The 25,872-nt window shown below is 35.5% G+C and overlaps 1 protein-coding gene and 1 pseudogene across 4 annotated transcripts in view; one reads left to right on the forward strand and one right to left on the reverse strand.

Moving 5' to 3' along the window:
* PALS2 (protein associated with LIN7 2, MAGUK p55 family member) overlaps positions 1 to 25,872 on the forward strand; it is a 108,476-nt gene that overhangs the window by 38,244 nt on the left and 44,360 nt on the right. For all 4 annotated transcript variants that reach the window (XR_008391254.1, XM_053663611.1, XM_053663612.1 and 1 more), the window contains exons 2-3: positions 14,498 to 14,616; positions 23,444 to 23,596. Coding sequence is in view for 3 of the 4 variants with exons in the window: in XM_053663611.1 (XP_053519586.1) it covers positions 14,500 to 14,616; positions 23,444 to 23,596 (270 nt within the window). In the remaining variant the exon portion in view is untranslated. The remainder of the gene's footprint in view (positions 1 to 14,497; positions 14,617 to 23,443; positions 23,597 to 25,872) is intronic.
* On the reverse strand, positions 9,511 to 10,787 carry LOC128627142 (protein C1orf43 homolog; annotated as a pseudogene).

Raw genomic sequence — 25,872 nt, forward strand, 5'->3', positions numbered from 1 at the left:
TGTTTGCAGGATAACATCCAACCAACTGAGCCACACTAGTCGGAATTAATGAAAATAACTTTTAAGTGCTGTTCTCAGCATCATCTGTTTCACCCCCCCCCCACCCCAGTTTGGTTTGTTCAGCTCTGCCCACTGTCACTGGTATTTTCTTCAGATGTCTGGTGAGCTAGACCTTATGTTTATAAATGAGGGTCTATGTTGATTAATCCAGAATATGCCTTCGTATATCTGATGAGGATTTCCTCTGAAGTTGTGTAGTCTGTACCCCACACCCAGAGCCCTCTCTCTGGGTGGGAGGGTGTGAGTAGGACTGAGTAAGTGGTGAGCCTGTCCTCAGGCAGACTTCCCCTTCAGATTTGTAGGCAAGAGCAGGTGAGCGAGCTGGGAGCCCTTACAATAATTAAATTAAGAAGAATTTACCCTGGAGACAGGACATATTAGTATTAGTGCAGTGCTTTAAGTTGGAAGAACAGAAGGGGAGAAGGTGGTACTAGAAGTACCACCTAGAACTACTAGAAGTGGTGGGAAGTTTTGGTTGTCATAATTATGAAACATTACAAGCATTTGGTGGAGAATAGTCCTGTGCGGAAAGAATTTTTGCTCCCTAAATGCCAAGTTTTCTGTTTGGCAAACAGTGCTACAGTGTGTTCAGTCTCCTTTTCTCCAGTCTCACCTCCCGTCTGTTATGAAGAACCAGATTTGCCTCAGCCTCTGCACTCAGTATGCCTATTAGGAACCCTCCGCACGCAGAATAAACACCTACTATCTCTGGAGGGGAGTTTGTGGTGTTTCCACCAAAACATGAGCTCTTGTGACTGGGTCTCCTTAATTGCCCTGAATGCTCTGCTGTGCCTGCCCTTTTCTTTTGTTGACTCCACCCTTAGAGTTTCTGTAGGAATGCTTTGGAAAATACAGCTCTATATTTTGTTTTAAGGCTTTAAATGTCGATCATGTGTTCACAAATTTCAGTAGGATGAACTGAGTTTGATTATTTCAACTAGGATGCCTTCTACTGGTGTCTACTTTTCATCTTTTTGTCTTCCCACCATCTCCATCAAAGAAAGAGTTAATATTCTACTTTTTTTCTTGTACCCTGTCTCCTGCCAGTGTTAATAATGCACTAGAAAGTATTGTTCTAGGAGGGTCCATGTATAATTGAGCAGCAACAACCCTGTGAGATAGGTACCATTGTCATTCTGCGTAACAGATGGAAGAAGCTGACCTGGGGAGGTTAAGTTATTTACTTAGGCTTTCAGGACTAGTTAAGTGGCAGAGTCCAGGCTCTTAACCACTATGCTATATTATCACCTACCTTTTTGATACTGTCCTTGTGTTGGTGTCTTTGTGCTTTATGCACGTTTACACATTTTGTTCTACTCTATTAGATTGAGTTTTTGGAGGAAAGAGTATCTCTGTTCTGTTCAGTATCTAACATTGTGCCCGGCCTGTAAGCACTCAGTGAATATTGATTAAATAGGCTGAGCCTGATGAAAATGTTACTTTCCTTCTGTGATTCAATATAACCAAGTTAGAATTTTAAGATATTAATTGGAACTAAGGTATTGACAGCATGTAGTCATAATCTAGAAATAATTTTTTTTTAATATTAAATTTTATTTAGTTACTTTTCAAGTACATTTTTTTTTTATCTATTTCTCCCATCCCACCCCACCCCCCTGCCCGGTCTCCCCCCTCCCTCCCATTCTCCCCCCGCCCCAGTCCTCATCTCTGTGTCTTTCATACTTGTCCTCAAAATCCCTCCCCCTTTTTCCCCTTAAGTTCCCTTCCCTCTCCCCTCTGGTCGCTGCCCACTTGTTCTCTATTTCAGTGTCTTTGTTTTTATTCTGTTTGCTTGTTTGTTTTATTCTTTAGCTTCCTGTCAAAGGTGAGATCATATGGTATTTGTCCTTCAATGCCTGGCCTATTTCACTCAGCATAATGCTTTCCAGTTCCATCCATGTTGTTGCAAAAGGTAGTAGCTCCTTCTTTCTCTCTGCTGCATAGAATTCCATGGTGTATATGTACCACAATTTTTTGATCCATTCGTTTACTGATGGGCACCTAGGTTGCTTCCAACTCTTGGCTATTATCGTTAGCTATCAGAGAGATGCAAATTAAAACCACAATGAGATACCACTTTACACCAGTCAGGATGGCTATAATAGACAATGCAACAAACAACAAATGTTGGAGAGGGTGTGGGGAAAAGGGGTCCTTAGTTCACTGTTGGTGGGATTGCAGACTGGTGCAACCATTATGGAAAACAGTATGGAATTTTCTCAGAAAAATAAAAATCGACCTGCCTTTTGACCCAGCAATTCCACTGCTAGGATTATACCCCAAGAATCCTAAAACATCAATTTCAAAGAACCTATGCACCACAATGTTCATAGAAACAATTTTTATTGACTTAACTAATGATTTGTAAGAACTTTGCTGTCATGGTGAGATCAGTTGTATGAAAATAATGCATCAGAATTTAACCTTAAAGAAACCTGACTTGATCCACATTTCAGTAGGTCCTTTTTTTTCTACATCATTTCTTGGAAATGTGTTTTTAAAAAGAATTTAGTTGCTAGATTGCAAATACAGTACAAGTAGTCTGACTTAGATACTGCCTTTGAAATTATGCTTTAATCTTTCCAAATGTACATAGACATGTCTTGGATTCTGTAAACTATATAGCATGGTTCTAGTGAAATAATTATTTTACCTATAAAATAAAAAGAACAAAATTTTTAACATCTTATGAAAACAAGTTACGGGTCATATTTTTCATGGAAGATTCATTTGTTGAATAGGAATGAATTTACAAAGGGATTTTTAATATTAAGTAGGGTCTAGCCCTAATTAACACTAGTTTACTTATTTACCAAGAGTTATAAAACTGGGTAGAAGTGCTTTGTAAAACAAATTTAGAAATATTTTTAGAACAGAATATAGTTGGGTAAATACCATTCATTTTATTAAATTTGCTTCACATACTGGTATAATTATAGAAAATTACAAATATATTTCAGAAGTATTACTGTAAAAGCTTGTTATTTAAGTTGACTAACCCTTGAAAGGTATGGCTTCCTTCTCTATAGCTTGTTGTACAGTTTGTGGGAAGTGCTGACTTCAATATTATAAAGATGTTCTTATAAATAATATTTAATTTGAAAATCTATTATTTTGATAACCAAATAGTGTTGCATTTTTATGACTGAAACTATATGGTTGAGAACTTATGATGTGCAGCCTGTGGGCTAGTTGTTGGGAATATAGGTTTGAACAAGACAAATATTTCTGTGCTCATCAGAGTTATTTTAGAGAGGGAATTATACATTAAACAAATACCAAAATATTTAATTATAGGTTGGTTAGAGTTTCAAAGTATAGGATGCTATGAAAATAATGTATTAGGAGACTTTTTCCTAGTTGAGGCAGTCACAGAGACAGTTATACTGCTCCTCAAGGGTGCCTATGAATTACCATATTTTCAGACTATAAGATGTATGCCCCCCCCCCAAATTTGGGAGGGATAATGGTTGTTAATGCTGCTGTTAAGTTCTTTTTACATTTACATTGGTGGAATATTATCTTATTTATGTTATTAAATATTTTACCACACTTTTTGTTTAAAAATTGTTTTTCCTATTTTCCTCTAAAACCTAGCTGCATCTTATGCTCCAAAAAATATGGTGGGTATGCAAAGGTGGTTGTGTATATGTGGTGGTAAGTGAGTAGAGGACTTTATATCAGGACAGGGGGAAGATGAGTACAGCTAAAGCCACAAAAGGGTGGTATACTTTCAATCTAGTGATGTATTAAAAGGCTTATAGACCATAAATTTACTTTTTATGGAAGTAAATAAATAAATATTTATTCTTACATGTTTAACCTTCAGTTACCTTCAAGGTACTGTTTGTTCAAGATTTTTTTTTCTTTGCTCAAAACACGTTTTTTAAATGTTTTATTTTAAGTGTATTTTATCAATTATGCTATTACACTTATCCCTTTTTTTCTTCCCCTTTATTTCCTTCTGCCCTGCATGCCCCTTCCCACCAGCATTCCTCCCCCTTAGTTCATGTCTATGTGTCGTGCATATAAATTCTTTGGCTTCTCCATTTCCTATATTATTCTTAACCTCGCCCTCTATTTTGTACCTACCATTTATACTTCCTATTCTCTGTACCTTTTCCCCTATTCTCCCTCTATCCTGCCCCACTGATAACCCTGAATGTGATCTCCATTTCTATGATTCTGTTCCTCTTCTAGTTGTTTGCTTAGTTTGTTTTTGTTTTTAAGTTCAGTTGATAGTTGTGAGCTTGTTGTCATTTTAGTGTTCATATTTTTGATCATCTTCTTTTTCTTAGGTAAGTCCCTTTAACATTTCATATAATAAGGGCTGGGTGATGATGAACTCCTTTAACCTGACCTTATCTGGGAAGCACTTCATCTGCCCTTCCATTCTAAAGGGTAGCTTTGCTGCAGAGAGTAGTCTAGATTGTAGGTTCTTGCCTTTCATGATTTTGAATACTTCTTTCCAGCCCCTTCTTGCCTGCAAGGTTCCTTATGAGAAACCAATTTATAGTCTTATGGGAACTCCTTGGTAGATAACTCTCCTTTTCTCTTGCTGCTTTTAAGATTCTTATCTTTCACCTTGGGTAATGTACTTATCATGTGCCTTGGTGTGTACTTCCTTGGGTCAAACTTCTTTGGGTCTAACTTCTTTGGAACTCTGAGCTTCCTAGACTTCTTGGAAGTTTATATCCTTTGCCAGATTGGGGAAGTTCTGCTTCATTATGTTTTCAAATAAGTTTTCAGTTTCTTGCTCTTCCTCTTCTCCTTTTGGCACCCCTGTGGATTTGGAAGTTGGAACATTTAAAGTTGTCCTGGAGGTTCCCTAAGCCTCTCCTGATTTATTTGAATTCTTGTTTCTTCATTCTGTTCTGGTTGAATGTTTATTTCTTCCTTCTCCAAATCATTGATTTGAGACCCGGTTTCCTTCTCTTCACTGTTGGTTCCCTGTACATTTCCCTTTATTTCACTCTGCATAGCCTTTACTTTTTCCACTAGTTTGTGACCATACTCAACTATTTCTGTGAGCTTCCTGATCACCAGTGTTTTGAACTGTGCATCTGATAGGTTGGCTCTCTCTTCATTGCTTAGTTCTATTTTTGGAGTTTTGATCTGTTCTTTCATTTGGGCCATATTTCTTTGTCTGGGCACACCTGTTATATTGTAAGGGGTGGAGCCTTAGGTATTTGCCAGGGTGGGGCAACCCAGTGCACTGTGTTGCAGTACTGTATGTGGGGGAGGGGTCTGAGGGAGAACAGTGCCATTTGCTAGGCTCTTGGCTGGCTTTCAGCCACTTCCCCCACGACCCACAAGCAAATTGGGCTTGGTGGTGCTGATTCCCGGGTGGGTGGGTTTGTGTATGTTCTAGGACCCTGTGAGTCTCCCCAATGAACTCTCCTGTAAGGCTGGGAGTTCTCCTGCCACTGCAACCCCCACAGGTTTTTACCACCAGAGGATATGAAGCTTTCTTTTCCCACTCTGGAACCCTGGGTTGTGTGATCTGTCTTCCTCTCCAGTCATTCCTCCCAGTTTATTCACATGTAAATGTGGGACTGCTCAGTACACCAGCTGCTGGCTCACCTGCCCCAGTTTGCTGCTTTGCTGTGCATCCTCTCCACCCTGGCAGCCCGTCTCTACCCCTCCTACTGGTCTGAATGTTTCTTCTTTAATTCCTTGGTTGTTGGACTTTCATACAGTTCTATTTTTCCGGCAGTTCTGGTTATTTTTTTGTTTTTAAATTCATTGTTGTCCTTCTTTTGGACATGTGATGAGACTGAGTTGTATCTGCCTATGCCTCCATCTTAGCCAGAAGTCCAAGAGTTTACATTTTTATAGTATTGAATCTTCTTACTCCACCATATGGTCTCTTCATTTATTTTTAGATGTTCTTTAGTATATTTTATAATTTTCCTCCTATTTGAACATTTTTAAGTTGGTCTTATTTTTTATTGCTAGATTTTGTTGCTGTTGTGAATAGGATCTCTCTTTTTTTAATCCCCAGTGATATTTTTGAATTGATTATTACTATTATTTAGGGGAACTTTTGATTTTTCTATACTGCTTTTATGCTTAGCCACTTAGCCAAACTCCTCTAAGTGACTTTAATCATTTCTCAACTGATTCCTTAAAACTTTCCTAAGTAGATCATTGTCATCTGTTTTTTTAAAAACATGTCACATCTTACTACAGTGCTTAAAACTTTCTACATAGGTATGAAAAGTAATGGCCTTAGTGGGCATTTTTCTCCTGTGTCTGGCTTTATGGTAAAGCTTCTGACATTTCTCCATTAAGAGTGATGCTTTTTGTAGATATTGGTATAAAATAACTGGTTTTCATCTATTTTTACTAATGTAAGATTTTCCCTTAAGTCTGAGTTTAAATTTTATTTGAAGTATTAGAAGCATTCAGGTGATTGTGGGTTTTTTTCCTTATACTACCAAAAAGTTCATTTGGTTTTTAAGTAAAAATAAAACATGCTTTTTTTCATTTTCACCAGTAACTGTATTGAACCACATATTCTCTGTTTTATTCTGCTGCCTTCTGCCATCTCTCAGGCAACTTTGTAATTCCATCTTCCCAAAACATTTTATCTTTTTGAGGAAAGAACTGTTCCAGATGCCTTTTGCAGTCTCCTGGGGAATTGAAATTGTTTCCATTAAGAGAATTTTGTAAAGACCAGAATAAATGGAAATCTAAAGGTGCAATGTCTGGTGAATACAGTGGATGAATCAGAACTTCCCAGCCAGACTGTAACAGTTTTTGCCTGGTCATCAAAGAAACATGCAGGTTTGCGTTGTCCTGATGGAAGATTATACGTTTTCTGTTGACTAATTCCAGATGCTTTTGGTTGAGTGCTGCTTTCAGTTGGTATAGTTAGGAGCCATAGTTGTTGAAATTAACCAGTTGGTTTTCTGGAAGGAGCTCATAATAGAACATTCCCTTGCAATCCCACCTTATACACAATATCACTTCTTTGGATGAAGGCCTGCCTGTGGTGTGGTTGCTAGTGGTTCATTTCACTTGCTCCACAATCTCTTCCACTCCACCTTATTGGAAACTATGCACTCGTTATCACCCATCACAATTTGTTTTAAAAATGGAATGTTTTTGTTACATTTAATTAGAGAATTGCATGTGGAAATATGGTCAAGAAGGTATTTGCACTTAACTTCTGTGGAACCCAAATGTCAAAGTGATTAACATAACCAAGCTGGTGCAAATGATTTTCAGGGTTTGGTTTGAATATTTTGAGTATGTTGACTATCTCCTCTGTGGTATATCATTGATTGTTGTCAAAAAACTTGATCACTGTCAACTTCAACTGGTCTACCTGACTGTGGAGCATCATCCAGTAGAAAATCTCCAGCACAAAACGTCAGGGTTCTTTTTTTAAATCCTCACTCGAAGACATGTTTATTGATGAAAGAGAAAGAGAGAAAGAGAAAGAAACATCAATGTGAGAAACATCAATTGATTGACTCTCATACATTCCTTGACCAGGGATGGAATCCGAAACCTAGGTATGTGCCCTGACCAGGAATGGAAGCTGCAGCCTTTTGATGGATGAGACAGTGCCCCAACCAACTGAGCCACCCAGCCAGGGCTAATTTTCTTTGAGTTTTGAAATCCGCACAGAAGTTGGAAAGTTTTTAATCTTTTCTGTTTTATTTTTAAAACATGAGCTAGCTCTTCCTTGAAAGTTTGTTAAAATTTATTCTAAAATCTGCTCAGGGACAATATCTTTATAAAAGATATCTTTGAAAACCTTTGCAATTTCTTCTATTAGGAACTATTTTCCTTTTTATCTGTTTCTACTACAATAATTGATGTTTTCTGAAAAAATCTCTACTTGACTAGATTTTAAAATAAAATTGGTCATTATATTCTCTCTTTTTTTAAAAGATTTTATTTATTTTTAGAAAGAGGGGAAGGGAAGGAGAAGGAGTTAGAAAAACATCAATGTGTGGTTGCCTTTCATGTGGCCCCCACTGGGGACCTGGCCCACAACCCAGGCTTATGCCCTGACTGGGAATCGAACTGTGATCCTTTGGTTTGCAGCCCGTGTTCAATCCACTGAGCTACACCAGCCACAGCTCATTATGTTCTCTTTTTAATCTTTGTGCACACAGTCACTTTTTCATTGCATTCCTAATGTTATTTGTGTCCATTCTGAATCAGACTGGCCAAGTATTTGTCTGTTTTTGTTGGTTTTTTTTTAAGGAGATGGCTTATTGACCAAATCTATGATTCTTTATTTTTTAGTTGATTTCTGCTTTCCCTTTTATTAATTTTTTTCTATTTCTGAATTTTCTATTACTTTGTAAATTTTGGTCTTTCATGATCCATAGTATTTTTCTCACTTTTTTCTTACTGACCTTTTCCTGTGGGGGAATTCTTCAGTTTGGTATTCCTACACATTTATAATATAATCCTTTTTCTCTTTTGCTCTTTTTGTTCCTCCCCTCAACAGACCCTAAAGTAATTGTGGGTTCTTTTTGGTGGTTAATGCTTCAGTTTGTTGAATCTGATGAGTTGTATTCATGCTGTTAGTTTTCTTAAGTGTTTTTTGATTCTTGATTTGTTCATATTTGTAATTGAAGGGTCTAGATTAATTATAGTAAATTTTCTCTAGCTCAAATAAGAACCCCATTTATATGTTATTGAATCTAGCTTCTGATTAAGGGTCTGTCCTCTAGTGATTATGGAGGAGAAGTGGAACTTGCAAAAAAAAAAAAAAGAAAAGAAAAAAACACCTCACCTTTGGAGTTTTGGGACTTTCCTTTTTTCCTGGAATCTCTGAGTAAATTGGGACACTTCCCTGTTCCTCTGGCTCCCATCCAACTTTGTAAGGTTCCCACTAGAACAACTTCCTATTTCATATATTCAGCTTTTACATACTCTAGAGTTGCCTTGTGGTTATTCATGAGTGAGTAATTATTATAGATTTAGTTCATGTTTTAATATTTTATAAGGTTAAGCCTATCATTTCTTATATATTTTCTCGGTTATTTTTCACATCTTTAGGATAATTTAGTTAAAAAGAACATTTGTATTTTTAAAAATACTTTGTGTTATTAGATAACTAATTTATAAAGTCAGACCACTGATTTGGCTTGTTAGGGGAAACCATTCCTTCATACTCTCCCATCTCATACTCTTCCATCCCAGTAAAAAAGAGGAGATGGGATTATGCCAAGTGTCAGAACATTATTTTATTCACAACAGAGTATAGAATGAAAGTGTTGCGGCAGATCTTTGCATAGCAGGGAGGTTGTGTTAATGTTTTGACATCCTGGTTTAACTGGAGCCCACCTCACCTAACCTCCCCACAGTTTCTTTTTTCCACCAATCAACTCTGAGATGCCCCAAATTGTTCCCATTCAACCATGTACAAAGGGAAGATAGGAGAGACACCAAATACCCTTACCTCAACTTTCACCTTTGGGGTTAAATAGCCTGTAGTAGGAAAGGTGAACTATGATCAAAACCAAGTGAGAATTTTTAAAGAAGCATTGACAGGAACATTGAGAATAACATCCGACTGCAACTCTGGAAAAAGTGCCACCCTGGGGAAAATAAAGACTTAGCAGATGTTCTGAAACTCCACATGAGAAAGGGCTGGGGACTGATCCTCTGAGAGCTTTGGGCTCAGTGGGGCTTTGGCTGGTCCAGTCTGGACCTACTGAACTGGACGACCTGGGGGCTGTGTGGCAAGCACACTGCAGTCTGACTGACTCTGCAACAAGACAGAGCTTGGCTAGTTTACTTTTTTGACTGGAAGGGAGGTATATCACCTGGTGGTTGTTGGGAAGACTTCAGGAGACTGGGTTAGGTCTTTGGCTGCTGACTGGTTTTGTTGCCGGGACTTTCCACCTTGTCTTTCACTGCAGCCAGCTCAGTCAGTGCCTCTGGATAGGCAGGTATTCTGTCCACAGACCTGTTTCCCATAGGGAACCATCCATCAGGATATCAGTCGGGACCTTGTGCAGACCCTCACAAAGGGTACTGGTGTTTCAAAGATCTAGCAGGTAGGAGCAGAAATTCTTGCTCATTAAGGAATGGGGATGCCAGCCTTCACCTTAAAATGGGATCCTGGCATGGATGGCATCCAAAGGTTTCATCCTGTACAGGTAGTTTTACTCTGATTTCCCTTGGGTTTCCAGATATAGCAGTCTGTAGCAGTCTTGCATCATCTTCCACAAGGAGCTAGGGTTCATACTTGATAGACTGAAACCTAAATAGTCCAGTGTCAGTCTCTTCTTTCAAGTCTTTGGAGGCATGTGTCCTACAGGGACACGAGGTCTTCCTCAAGATTTTGTTGAAAAGCGCATTATTTGCTTCTTCACAAAAATAAATAATAGTACAAACACTGGGTCAACCTTCATCAGCAACACATTCACCCTGGACAGCCAGTTACTGCCCTATACATGGCCTCCCCACCCCATGCAAAACTTCATGGGTTTTCGCTAGTGATGTTTCAGCCCTTTTCATTTCATTGCACACATAAACTAATTATGAAAATTCTGCAGGACCAAAAAATATATTTTTTGCCAATCTAATAAAAAAACAGGGGTGAATGAATCAAAATCAAGTAATTTTGATTCATTCATACCAGACAGCTATTTTATTGGCTGTTGTCATTCTTTTATTTGACCATCTAAGGGAAAAGAGATCAGTGCCTATTGACCTATTAAGGACAATACCTTAATAGTTAGGTATTGCATGTTTTAAAAATTCTTGCAGCATGTCAGTTGTAAATGGCTGGTTTGTGCCATTGCTCTGTGTCATGAGCCCAGGTGCAATGGAGTTCCCTGGCCATTTCCTGATGGGGGATGATCAAGCCAGGCCTGGCCTGAAAGCGTGGCTTTGTGAGTGTCTGTTGTATTTTGATTAGAACTCTATTAAATGTACAAATTAGTTTCAGAATGTTTGGCAGTTTTATGGTATTCAAGATTCCCTTTCCAGGACATGGGATATTGACAGGTTTACCAGTTTTTAACTAAATTTTGTATGATCAAAAATGAAACAACTTAAGATGATATTCAAAATAACCAAGGGTATATTTCACAATCTCTGCCACTTTTCTTCCCACTTAATTCAGTGCAAATATAAAAATTTAAGTACCTCAAGAACCAATACAGAAGATACATTTTTAAAAAACTTTTAATACAACTGAAAATTTGAACCCCAGGTAGATATTTGATATTAAGGAATTACTGTGTTTTAGATGTGCTAACAGTATTTTGGTTACATATTTTGTGCTAACAGCATTTTGTTTAAAAAGAGTTTTGATCTTTTAGATGTATACACCGAAATATAAATGTAGGGTTTGCTTCAAAATTATGTAGGATCCAAAGTATATGGGAGTACAAAACAAGATTTCCATGTGTTGCTAGTTGTTGGAGCTGATAGTTATTGGGTTCACTGTATTATTTTGTCTTCAATTATGTATATCTGAAATTTTCCATAATAAAAGTTAAAAATAAAATACATGGCAGATACAGAAAGTCAAAGGCAAGGAAAAAAAGTATGAAAAGTAAAACTTAAACTACATTTATAATTAGAGGTAAAAATATGCCTGAAGATGGTTGATTCTGTTGTTTTCTGTCCACTTAAAGGTACACGTTGGTCCTCCAGCAAAATTATGAAGTGGCTTCTGTTTCCTAGTGTCTTCTTTCTTTAGCTTAGCCAATACCAGTTTTCCTTCTCTTTGTTTTAAGGGCATGTTTTTTCTCCTGTTCACCTCTTTACTTCCAAAATTGTCACTCATTTACATATTCTGAGTAGGAGCCTGTTTTCAAGACTTAAAGTACAGGGAAGGAACACTTTGGGAGGGAGTTTAAGGGTAGAAGCCAGAGAATAGGTCTGATAGAGTATTAGAAAATTGAGCATTTGGGAAAATTACTGCTAGAACTTTGAAAAGTTTGTTGGAACATTCAGGGAAAAAAACTTGTAGAAGTCCCATATGAAAAGCACCTACTGTTGATTATATAAAAAAGAAAATTGGCCAGCGTAGAGATAGGGGAAGGTAAAAGCTTAACCGTCTAGTATTCTAACAGAAAATAAATAGATAATGTCTGAGTGGATAAATTAAAAAGAAGCAGCATTAGCATATATTTAGAAATATATGATGTGATTAAAAGAAACTTTAAAGTAGTTGCTTCTGGAGAGGTGGGATGAGTTGGGGGAGTGGATAGTATGGAACAGAGAACTGCTGTATTTCATTATAAGCCACTTAGTAATACAATCTGACTTTAAAGAGTGTTTATGTTTTATTTTAATAAAAATAGAAAATGAATATTAAAAATAAACATTATTCCAAACTGTTAACTTAGAAAATACTTTTATTTTAACTCCTTGAAAGAAACTAAATACAAATATAATTTTATTGCCATAATTACATCTATTATTTTCCTTGTGGTTGTGACAGCCTGTCAGATTTAATAGCAGTTTTCATTTTCATAAAAATTGCTGCATCATTTAAAAAAAAATAAATAAATAAACAGCCATATTAGTAGACTTATCCTAGAGAAATATGAAGAGGAGATAAAACTAATATAAATAATCTGAATAAAATCAAGACTGATAGGGAATGAAAAGGGTTATAGCTTCACTCTCTTGCATGTGAATATTCATTTGTCCAAGTACCATTTGTTGAAAATACTGTTCTTTCCTCCATTGTATTGTCTTTTTACTTTTGTTGAAAATCAATTGATTATAAATTTATGGATTTATTTTTGGTCTTTATGCCAGTCTTGTTTACTGTAGTTTGAGTCAGATTTGAAATTAAGTGTGGATCTTCTACACTTTGTTCTTTTTGAAAATTGTTTGGGTGTTCTGTGTCCTCTGCATTTCTCACATGAATTTTAAGATTAGTTTATCAATTTCTGTGACAACAACGAAAAAGAAAAGGCAGCTGAGATTGCGGTGGGGTTGCATTAAATCCGGGGCTCAATTTTGTGTATATCACCATCTTAACATGAGATGGGATATCTTTCTATTATTTGTCTTCTTTAATTCTTTCAATGATGTTTTATAGTTCCAGTGTACAAAACCTTGCACTTCTTTATTAGAAATGATTCCTGATTTCTAATTGGTTTATTTGTGATACTGTTGTAAAAGGATTGGTTTTCTTAATTTCATTTTCAGGTTGTTCATTGTTAGTATATAGAAACATAACTGATTTTTGTATTTTGATCATGTATTCTGTAACCTTGCTGAACTCATTTATAAATTTATGAATTCTTTAGGATTTTCTATATACATGTCATCTACCAAAAAAAGATAGTTTTACTTATTCTTGTCCAATCTTGACGCCTTTCATTTTTTTTTTCTTTCCTAACTCCCCAGCTAGAACCTCCAGTAGAATGTTGAATAGAAATGGCAAGAGTAGACTTCTTGCTTTGTTCCTGATTTTATGGAAAAGTTTTCAGTTTTTTACCATTAAGTATGATGTAAACTATGGAAATTTTTATAGATCTTCTTTATCAAGTTGAAGACATTTTTCTTGTATATGTTGATGTTTTTCTGATCAAAGGATATTGGATTTTGTCAAATGTTTTTTCTGTGTCTATTTAGATATCATTTTTTATTCTATTAATACTATGTATTACATTGATAGATTTCCATATATCGATGTACACCCTTGCATTACTGGGATAACTTTTACTGGTCACTGTGTACAATCTTCTTCATATGTTCATATGTTGCTGGATCCAGTTTGCTAGTTTTTTATTACATATTTTTGCATCTTCATTTATAAAGGATATTGGCTGTAATTTTCTTGTGATAGCTTTGTCTGGATTTGGTATCAGATTCTCAGAGAATAGTTGGGAAGTGTTTCCTCCTCTGCTTTTTTTTAGAAAAATTTGTAAAGTATTGGTTTTAATTCTTTAATGTTTGATAGAATTCACCAGTGAAGCCATCTGTTTCTGGACTTGTGGGAAGTTTCTTGATTACTATTTTAATCTCGCCACTTTTTTATACCTCTATTAAAGTTTAATATTTCTTCCTAAGTAATGTTTTCCAATTTGAAGATATAAAGGAAGTGTAAGATTATAAGTATGTATATGGCAGCCTGATAAAGCCAAAATTACATATAAAAACCTGTCCTGCTACTAATTCATGGGAAGTCAATTTGAAACTTACACTATTTAATAATTCAGGTTTTTTAAAATGTGATTTTTTTTCCAAAGAAGTGTTCATTGTTAATGCCTTTAATTTGAATTATTTTATAATCATTTAATAATGGCTTGAAATTTAAGGCTTTTAAAAATTTATTGGGGTGACATTGGTTAATAACATTACATGTTTCAAGTTAATTCTATAATACTTACAACATCTTTATATTTGGTATGTGCTCATCAAACATTTTTTTGTTTTTGGTTTTTGGTTTTTTTTTTTTTTGGTTAATATATTGCTTTTATCTCAACAGCAATGCAGCAAGTCTTGGATAACCTTACGGAGCTGCCCTCATCTACAGGAGCAGAAGAAATAGACCTAATTTTCCTCAAGGGGATTATGGAGAATCCTATTGTAAAATCACTTGCTAAGGTATGTGGATTTATTCATAAGATTATTAAATTAAAATTTTAAAGATTTTATTTATTTATTTTCAGAGAGGGAAAGGGAGGGAGAAGGGGAGAGAGAGAGAGAAACATCAATGTGTGGTTGCCTGTATGTGCCACCTGCAACCCAGGCGTGTGCCCTGACTGGTATTCAAACCCATGACCCGTTGGTTCACAGGTCTGCCCTCAATCCACTAGGCCATACCAGCCAGGGCCAAATTATTTTTAAAATTGTTTTTGCAGAGGTCTTTTCAGATATTGCTGTTTTAGATCTTAGGCTTAGTTAGCAAATAGTATTAGCCACATAATGAAATCTTTGTATCCATCAAAATTGGACCACTTTATGCCTTTTCTTTGCTGCCTTTAAACATAGGGTGAAATGATCCTTAGTTTTAGTAGCCTAACACATTTAAAGTTTTAGGGAAACCCTAACTGAGTAGTCATGTTATAATGGGACCTGTGAAAAAGATTGTGGTCCTTTCTCCATTTTCAGCAACAGCAAGGGTACTGATTAATTGATTGATTGATGGGGTTATTTTTATTTTATTTTTTACTGTTTTACTTTTTATTCTATTTGATTTTAATTTAAATTTTTTCCATTACCATTTAGTCCCCTTAAACTCCCTACCCGCTGCAATCACCACACTGTTGTCCACGTCCATAAGTTCTTTTTCCCTTTTGCTCAATCCCTCTACCTTCTAACCACCCCCCACCCAGAGCTGTCAGCCTGCTCACCATCTATGAGCCTGTCTCTATTTTCCTTGTTTGTTCAGTTTGTTCATTAGATTCCACATATGAGTGAAATTGTATGGTATTGGTCTGTCTCTGACTGGCTTATTTCACAGGCATACCTTGGAGATAATTATGAATTTGGTTCAAGACCATCACAATAAAGCAAGTCACAACATTTTTGGCTTCCCAGTACATATGAAAGATACTATAATCCATTAAGTGTGCAATAGCATTATGTCTAAAAAAAGTACATACCTTAATTTTTAAAATATCTTATTGCTAAAAATTTATTTTTTAATAATTTTAAAAATTATTATCATTTTGCTGGTGGAGAGTCTTGCCACTCTGTTGATAGCTGCCTACTGATCTGGGTAGTGGTTGCTGCAGGTTGGGATAGCCCTGGCAATTTCTTAAAATAACACAACAGTGGATTTTGCTGATCAGCCCACTCTTCCTTTCATGAATGATTTCTCTGTAGCGTGCAATGCTCTTTGATAGCACTTAACTACAGTAGAATTTCTTTTAAAATTGAAGTCAGTCTTCTCAAAGTCTGCCTTATATAATAGTGTCTAGTTTCTAAATCTACAAATCAAAAGCTATAAATTAAAGGAATATGGGGATGGGTTTTAAGAGATACACTGACAAGAAAAACTGACAACTAATAGTATGACATCAAAGGAAGAGTAAAAAACTATTTTTAAAGTACCAATTAAGAGCTCAGGGTGAGCCATGTAATACAGGCTTAAAAGGCCTGCCCCTATGTATTTTAAGAGACCCTGAAGCTATTACTTTTTTCACAAGACAGTACAGTGGTTGATATTTGTGACAAAGTCTTGAATCTGAAAGTAAATCATGTCATATATTATTATTGTTAAAGTAAAGGATCATCTATTGAACTTTGGAAACACTGCAGTCAAAAATGACTAAAATAAAAAATTCCAGTTGGACAATCAGCAAGTGGATTAGTTTCTATGTATATCATGTGATCTTAAAATGGATTAAGTTTGTGAATAAAATAATCTGTGTCATTAATTTGCCCTTATCAATGGAAAGCTTTGTAAAAGTTATGATCTTTCAGAAGTCTTAGAAAAAAAACAAGTGACTAAAAATGATCAAAAGAGAGGATGAAATCAACACTCTGGGAATGACAGATGGCTGTGTGAAAAAAAGGTCAGAAAGGGCATATGGCACTGGCTCTTTAAAGCAAGAACCATTTGGGAAAAGTTAAAGAGTGGGAGGGCAGGGCTGCAAAGTCCTTACAGCAGAACTTCTTTCAAAATTGAAGTCAGTCCTCCCAAACCCTGCCACTGTTTTATCAGCTAAGTTTACGTCATATTCTAAGTCCTTTACCAGGAGTATATTTCATCTCAAAAACCACTTTCTTTGCTCATCCATAAGTAGCAACTCTATCTGTTAAAGTTTTATTGTAAAATTCGAGCAATTCAGTCACATATTTGGAGTATGCTTCTAAATTTTAGTTCTCTTGCTGTTTTCCACCACATCCACAGTTGCTTCGTTCACGGAAGTCTTTAACTTGGGAAAGTCATCCATGATGGTTGAAATCGACTTCTTCTAACCTCCTGTTAGTGTTTGTATTTCTACTTTTTCCCATGACACAAATGCTCTTAATGACATCTAGAATAATGAATCCTTTCCAGAAGGTTTTCAATTTACTTTGCCCAGGTCCAGTGGAGAAATCACTATCTATGGCAGCTATAGTCTTACAAACATATTTCTTAGATAGTAAGACTTGAAAGTTGAAGTTACTCCTTGATCCATGGGTTGCAGAATGGCTGTTGTGTTAGGAGGCACAGAAATAACATTAATAACCTTGTACATCTTCATCAGAGCTCTGGGGTGACCAGGTGCATTGTCACCCACAAAGCAAAGTGCAATAGAACAAGGTATGCCTGTGCAGACATACATACATACATACATAAGTGAAGGACTGAAGGCTTAACATTATTAATATGTATGCTACTTCTCAGCAAACAGCTATATATTCAGTATAATCCCAGTCTGAGTTTCAGGTTGATGGGATGATAGTGAAAATTTTAAATAACATAGACCAGCCAACACAGTTTTGAAGAACAGCAAAATGCTATGTCTTTCACAGCCTGATCTCAAGGATTATGATCACTCTACAGTAATGAAGACTGTAGTTCCAGCATATAGGTCAGTGGCATGGAATAGAGTCCAGAAAGAGACCTACACAGTCAACTGACTTTTGTTAATAGCATCATGGTAGTTCAACGATGAAATGATAATATAATATTTTCAGTGAATGTTGCTGGAACAACTGAATATTTATATACAAAAAAAATGAACATCAACTTTTTCTTCACCTTGGTTACAAAACTTAGCTCACAATAGATCTTAGATCTGCAAACTAAGCTAAGACTTAAAAACTAAAAGAATACATAAGAAAAAACTGTGACCCTGAGTTAAGAAGAAAGTTTTTAGGTAAGATATAAAAGCATAGAACTTAACAAAAAATGTGATCAATGAGATTTTATCAAAATTTAAAACTTTTCCTTTTCAAATGGCACCATTAAGAAAATGAAAAGGCAAGTTACCGGCTGGGAGAACATGTTTGCAAAACATATCCTACAGAGAGCTGTTCATATGTTTCTGGTAGCAATGCAAAATGATATAACTACTTTGGAAGACAGTCTGGCAGTTTCTTATAAAGCTAAACATAGTGTTACTACCATATAGTCTGGCAGTTGTGCTCCTTGATATTTACCCAGGTGAGTTGATTGTCGAAACTTAGAAGTAACCAAGAAGTTTTTCAGTAAGATGCTTGGATGAATACTGTGTGGTACATCAGACAATGGAATGTTATTCAGAGATAAAAAAATAAATGAGCTATCAAGGCATGAAAAGATATGGAGGAACCCTTAAATGCATATTGCTAGTGAAAGAAGCCAGTCTGAAAAGGCTACATACTGTATGATTCCAATTATAAAGATATAATTTATCAAATCTAATAATTTGAACTCCTTCTGCTTAACTGGATGATTTCTGACAAATTCTTTACTCAGAGAATTCAATTCTAATTTACTTATACTTATTTCATCCATTTTTTTGTTCAGAACAAATCTCATCTTTTTTGATGTAATATATGAAGAAGTAAGGTAAAAATTGAGTTTCCCATTCTCCATCTCATTTCTACTTTGTGCTCAAATTCTTGTTCATTTTTGACTATGGACTTCTCTTCATCTTTCTTGTTCTAAAGTCTCTAAAATAAGAGAATGACTCTTGACCACAGTCAAACTTATTTCTCATTTACTTAGCTGTATTAAAAATATTTAATGAGCAACTGCTACATCTTAGCCATGTTCTAGGAATATAGTAACAAAATTGATGATATTTTGGTCCTTTTAAGGGAGAACGGCAAGATTACTGTACATTGTAATAGTGTATTATCATTAACAGAGAATAGTATTTGTGACTTCTGATATTTGCCCACAACTTCTGTTAAAATTTTTTTAAGTTGTTAACTTTTTAAAAATTTCTTTACAAGTATGGTTAGGCTGAACTTGGGCGAAATACTCAGAAGTTCTGAAGCACTTTTTCTTCTCTGTACTTTATTTTTCTAAGGTGTAGTGGTGAGTAACATTCTCAGAACTGGCCATACCTCAAGACTAGGCCATATTTGTATTAGCTCCAAGTGTTCTGCAAAGTCAGTCATAGCATGTACTTCCAGCCACGTGTGGCAGGCGAATATGCTTTTATTGAGTTATGCTAGCTTTCTCTAGTGTTTCTTTTTTAAAGAAACAAGACCCATTTATTCAAATGCATGTGATTCATCTGTCCCTTTGGTTAGTGTTTCCTTTGTTTGGGTTTGATTGAATTCCAGGTGGTACTTGCCTCTCGAAAGCTACTAAATAAATTCTAACTTCAAACTTCTTTCACAAAAATTCAGAGATTAAGAAGCTATGTATTTAAAAATATGAACCTGCATTTGCTTTCTCAATAAAAGTAAAATCAATCTTGATTGAACCCAACTATATTTCAGAAATTGATTTTCCATGTTAATATAATTACAGCTGCAGTTTTACGAAAATACTTTATCTTCCTCTGAGAATTTCTGTATTACATTGTCAGATTCTTTCTTACCGTAGAACCAGTCTGTGCAGTTGATGTGAAAATATCTTTAGGCAGGTTTGTTTTTATTACATGATTATGCCTCCTACTTGACTTCCTGTTTATCTCTTGCCATTATTTTTTCCACATTCCCATCTGTCCCCACCCAATTTGGGAGCAATAAAGTAGATGAACATAGAAAGGAAGGTGCTGTATTAGAGTTTTCAAGTCAGTGATCATTTCCGTTACTTTTTATCTCAGAGTCTTTAATTGAATCAAAGTCTACCAATATCGAAAGTATTGTTACTATATGCTGATCATGTAACAGAAAATTGGCATACTACCTTAAGGAAAGCCATTTACTACATGTTTCCCAGAGAAGGTGATAGTCTTTATCTCTCTTACTCAGAGCAGAGGAGTGAAGGTTGAAGGGGAGGGTGGTATTCTGAACCATGGGAGTATAAAATAAGTATGGGGATTGATGTGGTGGAACAGAACTAGCATCTTTGTACTGGAAGAGCTATGTTAAGAAGCATCAACTCAATTAGCAGGCAGTGAGAGCATCTCTTACACATTTAATGCATCATATATTAGGTGGAATAATTAACTATGTGGCTCTGTATAGTGGTAGAGTCAAATAAGCTTTCGGGTAACCTACCTTCTAGCATCTCTGGGCCACACTGGAAGAAAAGTGGTCTTGGGCCACACATTAAATACACAAACACTAACAAAAACAAAAACAAAGTCTCATAACGTTTTAAGTAAACTTACAATTAGTGTTAGGCCGAATTCATAGCCTCCTGGGTCACAGGCAGCCAGTGGGCTGGATACCCCTGCTGGGCGAGAGCAGGGGAGGTCAGGCCTTGATAAAAGATTACCAGACTCTGTGTGTTACCAGTGCTGTGAACCTAAACAAATCACTTTATTTCATTTTGTATCAGTGTCCCTGTCTGTAAGATGAGGATGATAACAACATACCTATCTTTGCCGAAAACGCACACATGCACTCACATACTTACACTCATATTGCACTGAGAATACTGGTATGGTTCCTGACACATACACATAAAAAATGCCCTCAATAAATGTTAACTGTTTTCTTTTTGTTTTAAGCTTTTTTATACTATTTTAAAAGTGTTAGAGTATTACAAGATTAATGCTGCTAAATTAGAAATTTATTAAAGCTAGTATCTATATTAAAATAGTAATTCTAGCTTGTTTTGAAAGAGCTCATTGTGTTAATTATTTTAGTATTTTTCCAAAGTTGATGCTCATTTCATGATATGTATTGCATATCTTCATTATCCTATTCTTATCAAGCTTTCAAAAAATTTCACATTTACCTATTCTCATTCTTTGTGGTATTTCTAGTCTTAATTTTTTTCTTATGTAAATCTGATAGAAACTTTCTCCTCTGTTTAAATTACATTTGGTGTTTTGACATTTTTCTTTGTTTAAAAGCAGGTATAATTTCTTCTTTATCAGTTTACTTCACATGACTTAAAATTTTTTCTTCTGAGGTATTTTTAAAAAATGTTACTGAATATATAGCCCCCACTTTTTAAAAACTTGTTTTACTTTGTGAATAACCCAAAATTACATTTAAATGAAAAAAAATTGGATTTTAGCTCTGGCTGGCATGCCTCAGTGGCTTGAGCGTTGGCCTGTGAACCATAGGGTCGCTGGTTTGATTTTCATTCAGGGCACATGCCTGGGGTGCAGGCCAGGTCCCCGGAAGGGGGCACATGAGAGGCAACCACACACTGATGTTTCTCTCCCTTTCTCCCTCCTTTCCTCTCTCTCTAAAAAATAAATAAAATATTTTTTTAATTGCATTTAAAAAATTAAAATGTGTGTATTTGGACTCTGAAGAATTCTCTCTATATAATAGAAATAACAAAGTATTATAGGTATCAAATAAAGTTTAATTGACAGAGTTGCCACTTGAAATTTGGATTTTTCTTCAGCACTTTCAGAAATGAATCTTAAAATAGGTGTAAGACTTGACACCTTACATGCTTTCATTTATAAACTAAATCTTAATAATGCTTTATTTACGTGTCTTCAAAATCAGACAGCAACCATTTATCAAAAATCAAAGAACACTAAAAGATGAAGATTACCTAATATTCATTCTCAGTTTGAATTAAAAACTCTGAGCCCTGGCTGGTGTAGCTCAGTGGATTGAGCGTGGGACTGCGATCCAGACAATCGCAGTTCGATTCCCAGTCAGGGCATATACCGGGGTTGCAGGCCAGTTCCCTGCAGGCCAGTTCCCAGCAGGGGACGCACAAAAGGCAACCATACATTGATGTTTCTCTCCCTCTCTCCTTCCCTTCCCATCTAAAGATAAATAAATAAAATCTAAAAAAAAAAAATTAAAAAACAAAAAAACTCTGCTTTGTTGACCCAGCAATTCCACTGCTGGGATTATACCCTAAGATCCCTGAAACACCAATGCAAAAGAACCTATGTACCCCAATGTTCATAGCAGCACAATTTACAATAGACAACTGCTAGAAGCAACCTAAGTGCCCATCAGTAAATGAGTGGATCAAAAAATTATAGTACATTTACACAATGGAATTCTACACAGCAGAGAGAAAGAAAGAACTCCTACCCTTTGCAACAGCATGGATGGAACTGTAGAGCATTATGCTAAGTGAAATAAGCCAGGTGGTAAGGAACAAATACCATATGATCTCACCTTTAACTGGGACATAATCCACAAAAGAAAAAAAGCAAACAAAGTATAAACAAAAACATTGAAATTAAGGACAATCTAATAGCCTGAGGGGAGTGGGGAGGGGACAGTGGGGAGGAGGGTTTTCAGGAACTACTATAAAGGACACATGGACAAAACCAAGGGGGAGGGTAGAAGCAAGGGAGGGAGGGAGGTTTGGCTGGGGTTGGGGGAGAATGGTGGGGGGGAAATGCAGACAACTGTAACTGATCAACAATAAAGTAATTTAAAACAATAAATAAAAATAAAATTCCCATCCATTTAAAAAAATCCAATAATCATAAATATCTTTGGGGAGCTTTTGTGAGGGCCACCTTATATAAATAAATGCATTTCAACTTAAAAAAAAAGCAAAAACAACTGCTTTGGCCCTTGGTTCAGCTCATTTGGTTACTATCATCCCAATATGCCAAGGTTGTGGGTTTGATTCCAGGTCAGGGCACGTACAAAAATCAACCAGTGAGTGCATAGATAAGTGGAATAACAAATCAGGGTTTCTCTTTCTCTCAATCTCTTGCTTATCCTCTCCCTATAAAATCAATAAATAAATTAAAAAAAAACTCTTCTACTACTATTAAAGGATAATTAGAACTACCGATTTTCTGTGACAGTGTGATTCACAGTCCAATTTATGTTAAAAAGTTTAGGAGATTAAAAAAATAGCTTAAGATATGTAGTGATAAAATCATATAGTCCTTGAAGGCCCAGTTTAAGAACTGACTCCCCTGAATATATTATTTTGCTGTTTTTCAAAAATTGGAAGATGGCAGCATAAGAATTCTGGGTTTCCCAAAATGATTTTTATTATTTTCGAGTGTTAATCTATACAATGATTGTGCCTATTCTTTATTTTTATTATGCTTAATCATTTATTATAATAAAGCATGAACAGTGTCATCTAGAATTTGAGCCTAGTCTAGAAAGTCATTAGGACATTCTGTTGTGGAGGAAATAGTGTTTTTTATTATCATCTGGCCTATTTAGATTTTTCATGGTTTAGTTATAAAAATTAGTTTCCATGACTTACAGGAATAGCAGCTGATTTATTATAATGCATGAAAACATTTACTAAAACCCCCCCCAAACTATATATTACCTCTGATTGAATTATTACATTTTGTTCCAATGAATCAAACCTTCAAGTGATATCTTCTAAAACCTTACCAAAAAAAAAAAAGAAACAAATCAAGAAGAAAATCACAGTCTGGAGCAAATAATATGTATTATTACTTTACCCTTGTCTTTTTAGGCTCATGAGAGGCTAGAAGATTCAAAACTAGAAGCTGTTAGTGACAACAACTTGGAATTAGTCAATGAAATTCTGGAAGATATCACTCCTCTAGTCAATGTGGATGAAAATGTGGCAGAACTGGTTGGTATACTCAAAGAGCCTCACTTCCAGGTAAACTGCCCTTCTCTGTCGGTTCTCCGTGTCCACTGTGTTCCCAAATATTCTCCTTCTAGTAGTTAAGTTCCAGTTTAAGATGAGCATTTAAAATGTTATTTAGGGCCATATTTTATAATATGTAAATTCCAGCAGAGGTATTTTAATATTTTGATATTCTGAGGATATATAAACAGACATATATAACTAACAGACATTAATCAGAGTAGATTTTTCTTTGTGTAATAAAAAAAAAAAAACAATTCACCATCAGACCAGTTGCTGGAGACATTTTTCTCCCTGATACTGGATTTTACTTTCTCACTACCACCGTTTCCCAGACCTCCTTGTGGCCAGTCACACACATTTTCAGTATTGCTTCTAAGACTGGGGTGCATTTGATGGCCTTGGAACAACAAAGAGCTGTGTGAGGTTAGAAACTTACATAACATACTTTTGTTAGGTACAAAAAATAAGTGCAACTTAAGCATTGGTCTATGTCAATGAAGAGTTAATCATTTTAGCAAAGAAGAACCAGTTTCAGAAGAGAAAGGGGGTGGGGGAGGCTTCTTATAAATCTGTAATGAAGACAGTGTAGTATTGGGTCAGCATTAAAAAAAAATAGATTAATCGATGAGAATAGCAACCCCAGAAATATGGCCACCTGGTTTATGACAGAGATAGTACATTTTAGTGGAGAGAAAACAGACTATTCAATAAATGCTGGTGGGATAGAGAAATAAAGTGTCACCTGCTTTCCACTGCAGATCTTAGGAAGTAACACCCCCTTGCTTTTTCTCAAAGACTTTTTGTGACTCTCAATGTTACTGTGAAATTTGAAGATTTATAGTGAAATGGTTTCCTATATAAATCGGTATATGAAGTACAAAAAAAATGGACGTACATCAGAGACACCCTTTGTGCAGGGGCCAGTTGATTGAGGCCTTACAAGACACTAAGTTATTCAGAGTTTATCCTGAGGACAATGAGAAAACTTGGGCAGGGATGAGAGGAGGTATTAAACAGCGAGAGGTCAGATTATGAAGGAGACTGTTAAGTAAAAAGGCAAGAAATTGTGGTGGCAGTGTAAAAATGAGGATTTCAAGTTTTAAACAGTAAAATGAACAGGACTTGGGCACTGGTTACATGTGACAGTTGTAGAAGAGAGAAACTCTTCTTTTATTCTCTGTATATTCACGCAGTAGTAATTCTCCTAGAGTAATACCTGGCTGGCCTACCACTGTTGATGCTAAGATCGATCCCTTGATTAAGGGCAATGATAGTCTAACCCTTTCTTTGAAAGCTTTTCCACTAGAAGTAATCTAGTGTGTTATTCTACCATTATGCAAATGCTCTTTCCTTTTATCCATTGGCTGATTGACGAACACATTAATAATTGTGTGACATTTAAAAAAATTCTGTCATCCTGCATTTATTTCCTGTTGTTCTTATGTGACGTAGAGCTTTTCCTCATCATCTGGGCTATTTAGTTTGCTATATAATGCATTTCCCACTGAAAAGTAAAAGAAATGTTTGATCTTTCCTTTTATTAATTTTCAAAATAAAGAATTGTTTAAAGTAGCAATCTTAAATAGTAACAAATGTCTTTTTTTAATCCTTTGGTTTGGATTTTTTGTTAGTTCAATATGTTTTAATGCTCTGCAGTCCTTAACACTTTGATTTTCAAATTATCATATTTTTTTCAGTTTTAGCAGATCTTTAGTATATGAATCTGAAGCTCATGAAAGGTTTGGACCAAAGGTATAACATTGGGAATTATCAATATATATGTAGTGGTACAAGTCCTAAGGAGTGAATAATATTCTCTAAGAAAGTGAGTACAGGGTGAAAACAAAAGACTAGATTAGAGATTTTAGTGACTTTCAACATTTATCAGAATAATCCTTATATATAAATGTGTACTAGATTAGAGATTTTAGTGACTTCCAGCATTTATCAGAATAATCCTTATATATAAATGTGTAATTTTTTTTAGTCTGTTACATGTATTTTTGTGAAATAACCAGAAATTGTCAATTAAATCCATGTGCTGGTTATCTCTGTTCTGAATTTGTTGACATTTGCTCCCTTCTTTGTATTTTGAATTATTGTTTTTGAGCAATAATTCGAAAAACTCAAAAAAATTTTCAACTTAGCTTTATGTGAAGTATACACATTTACAGTATAAATGAAAAATAAAAATATACAAAAATAAGAAGTTCCTAGAAAGCTAAATCAAAGTCATCCATGATGATAGCACATGTATAGTATGTGTAGAAGTTAAATCTATAGTC

The sequence above is a fragment of the Artibeus jamaicensis genome, unplaced genomic scaffold (assembly GCF_021234435.1).
Source record: "Artibeus jamaicensis isolate MK-2021 breed Jamaican fruit bat unplaced genomic scaffold, CSHL_Jam_final contig_3230, whole genome shotgun sequence".
In the NCBI taxonomy this organism is placed as follows: Eukaryota; Metazoa; Chordata; class Mammalia; order Chiroptera; family Phyllostomidae; genus Artibeus; species Artibeus jamaicensis.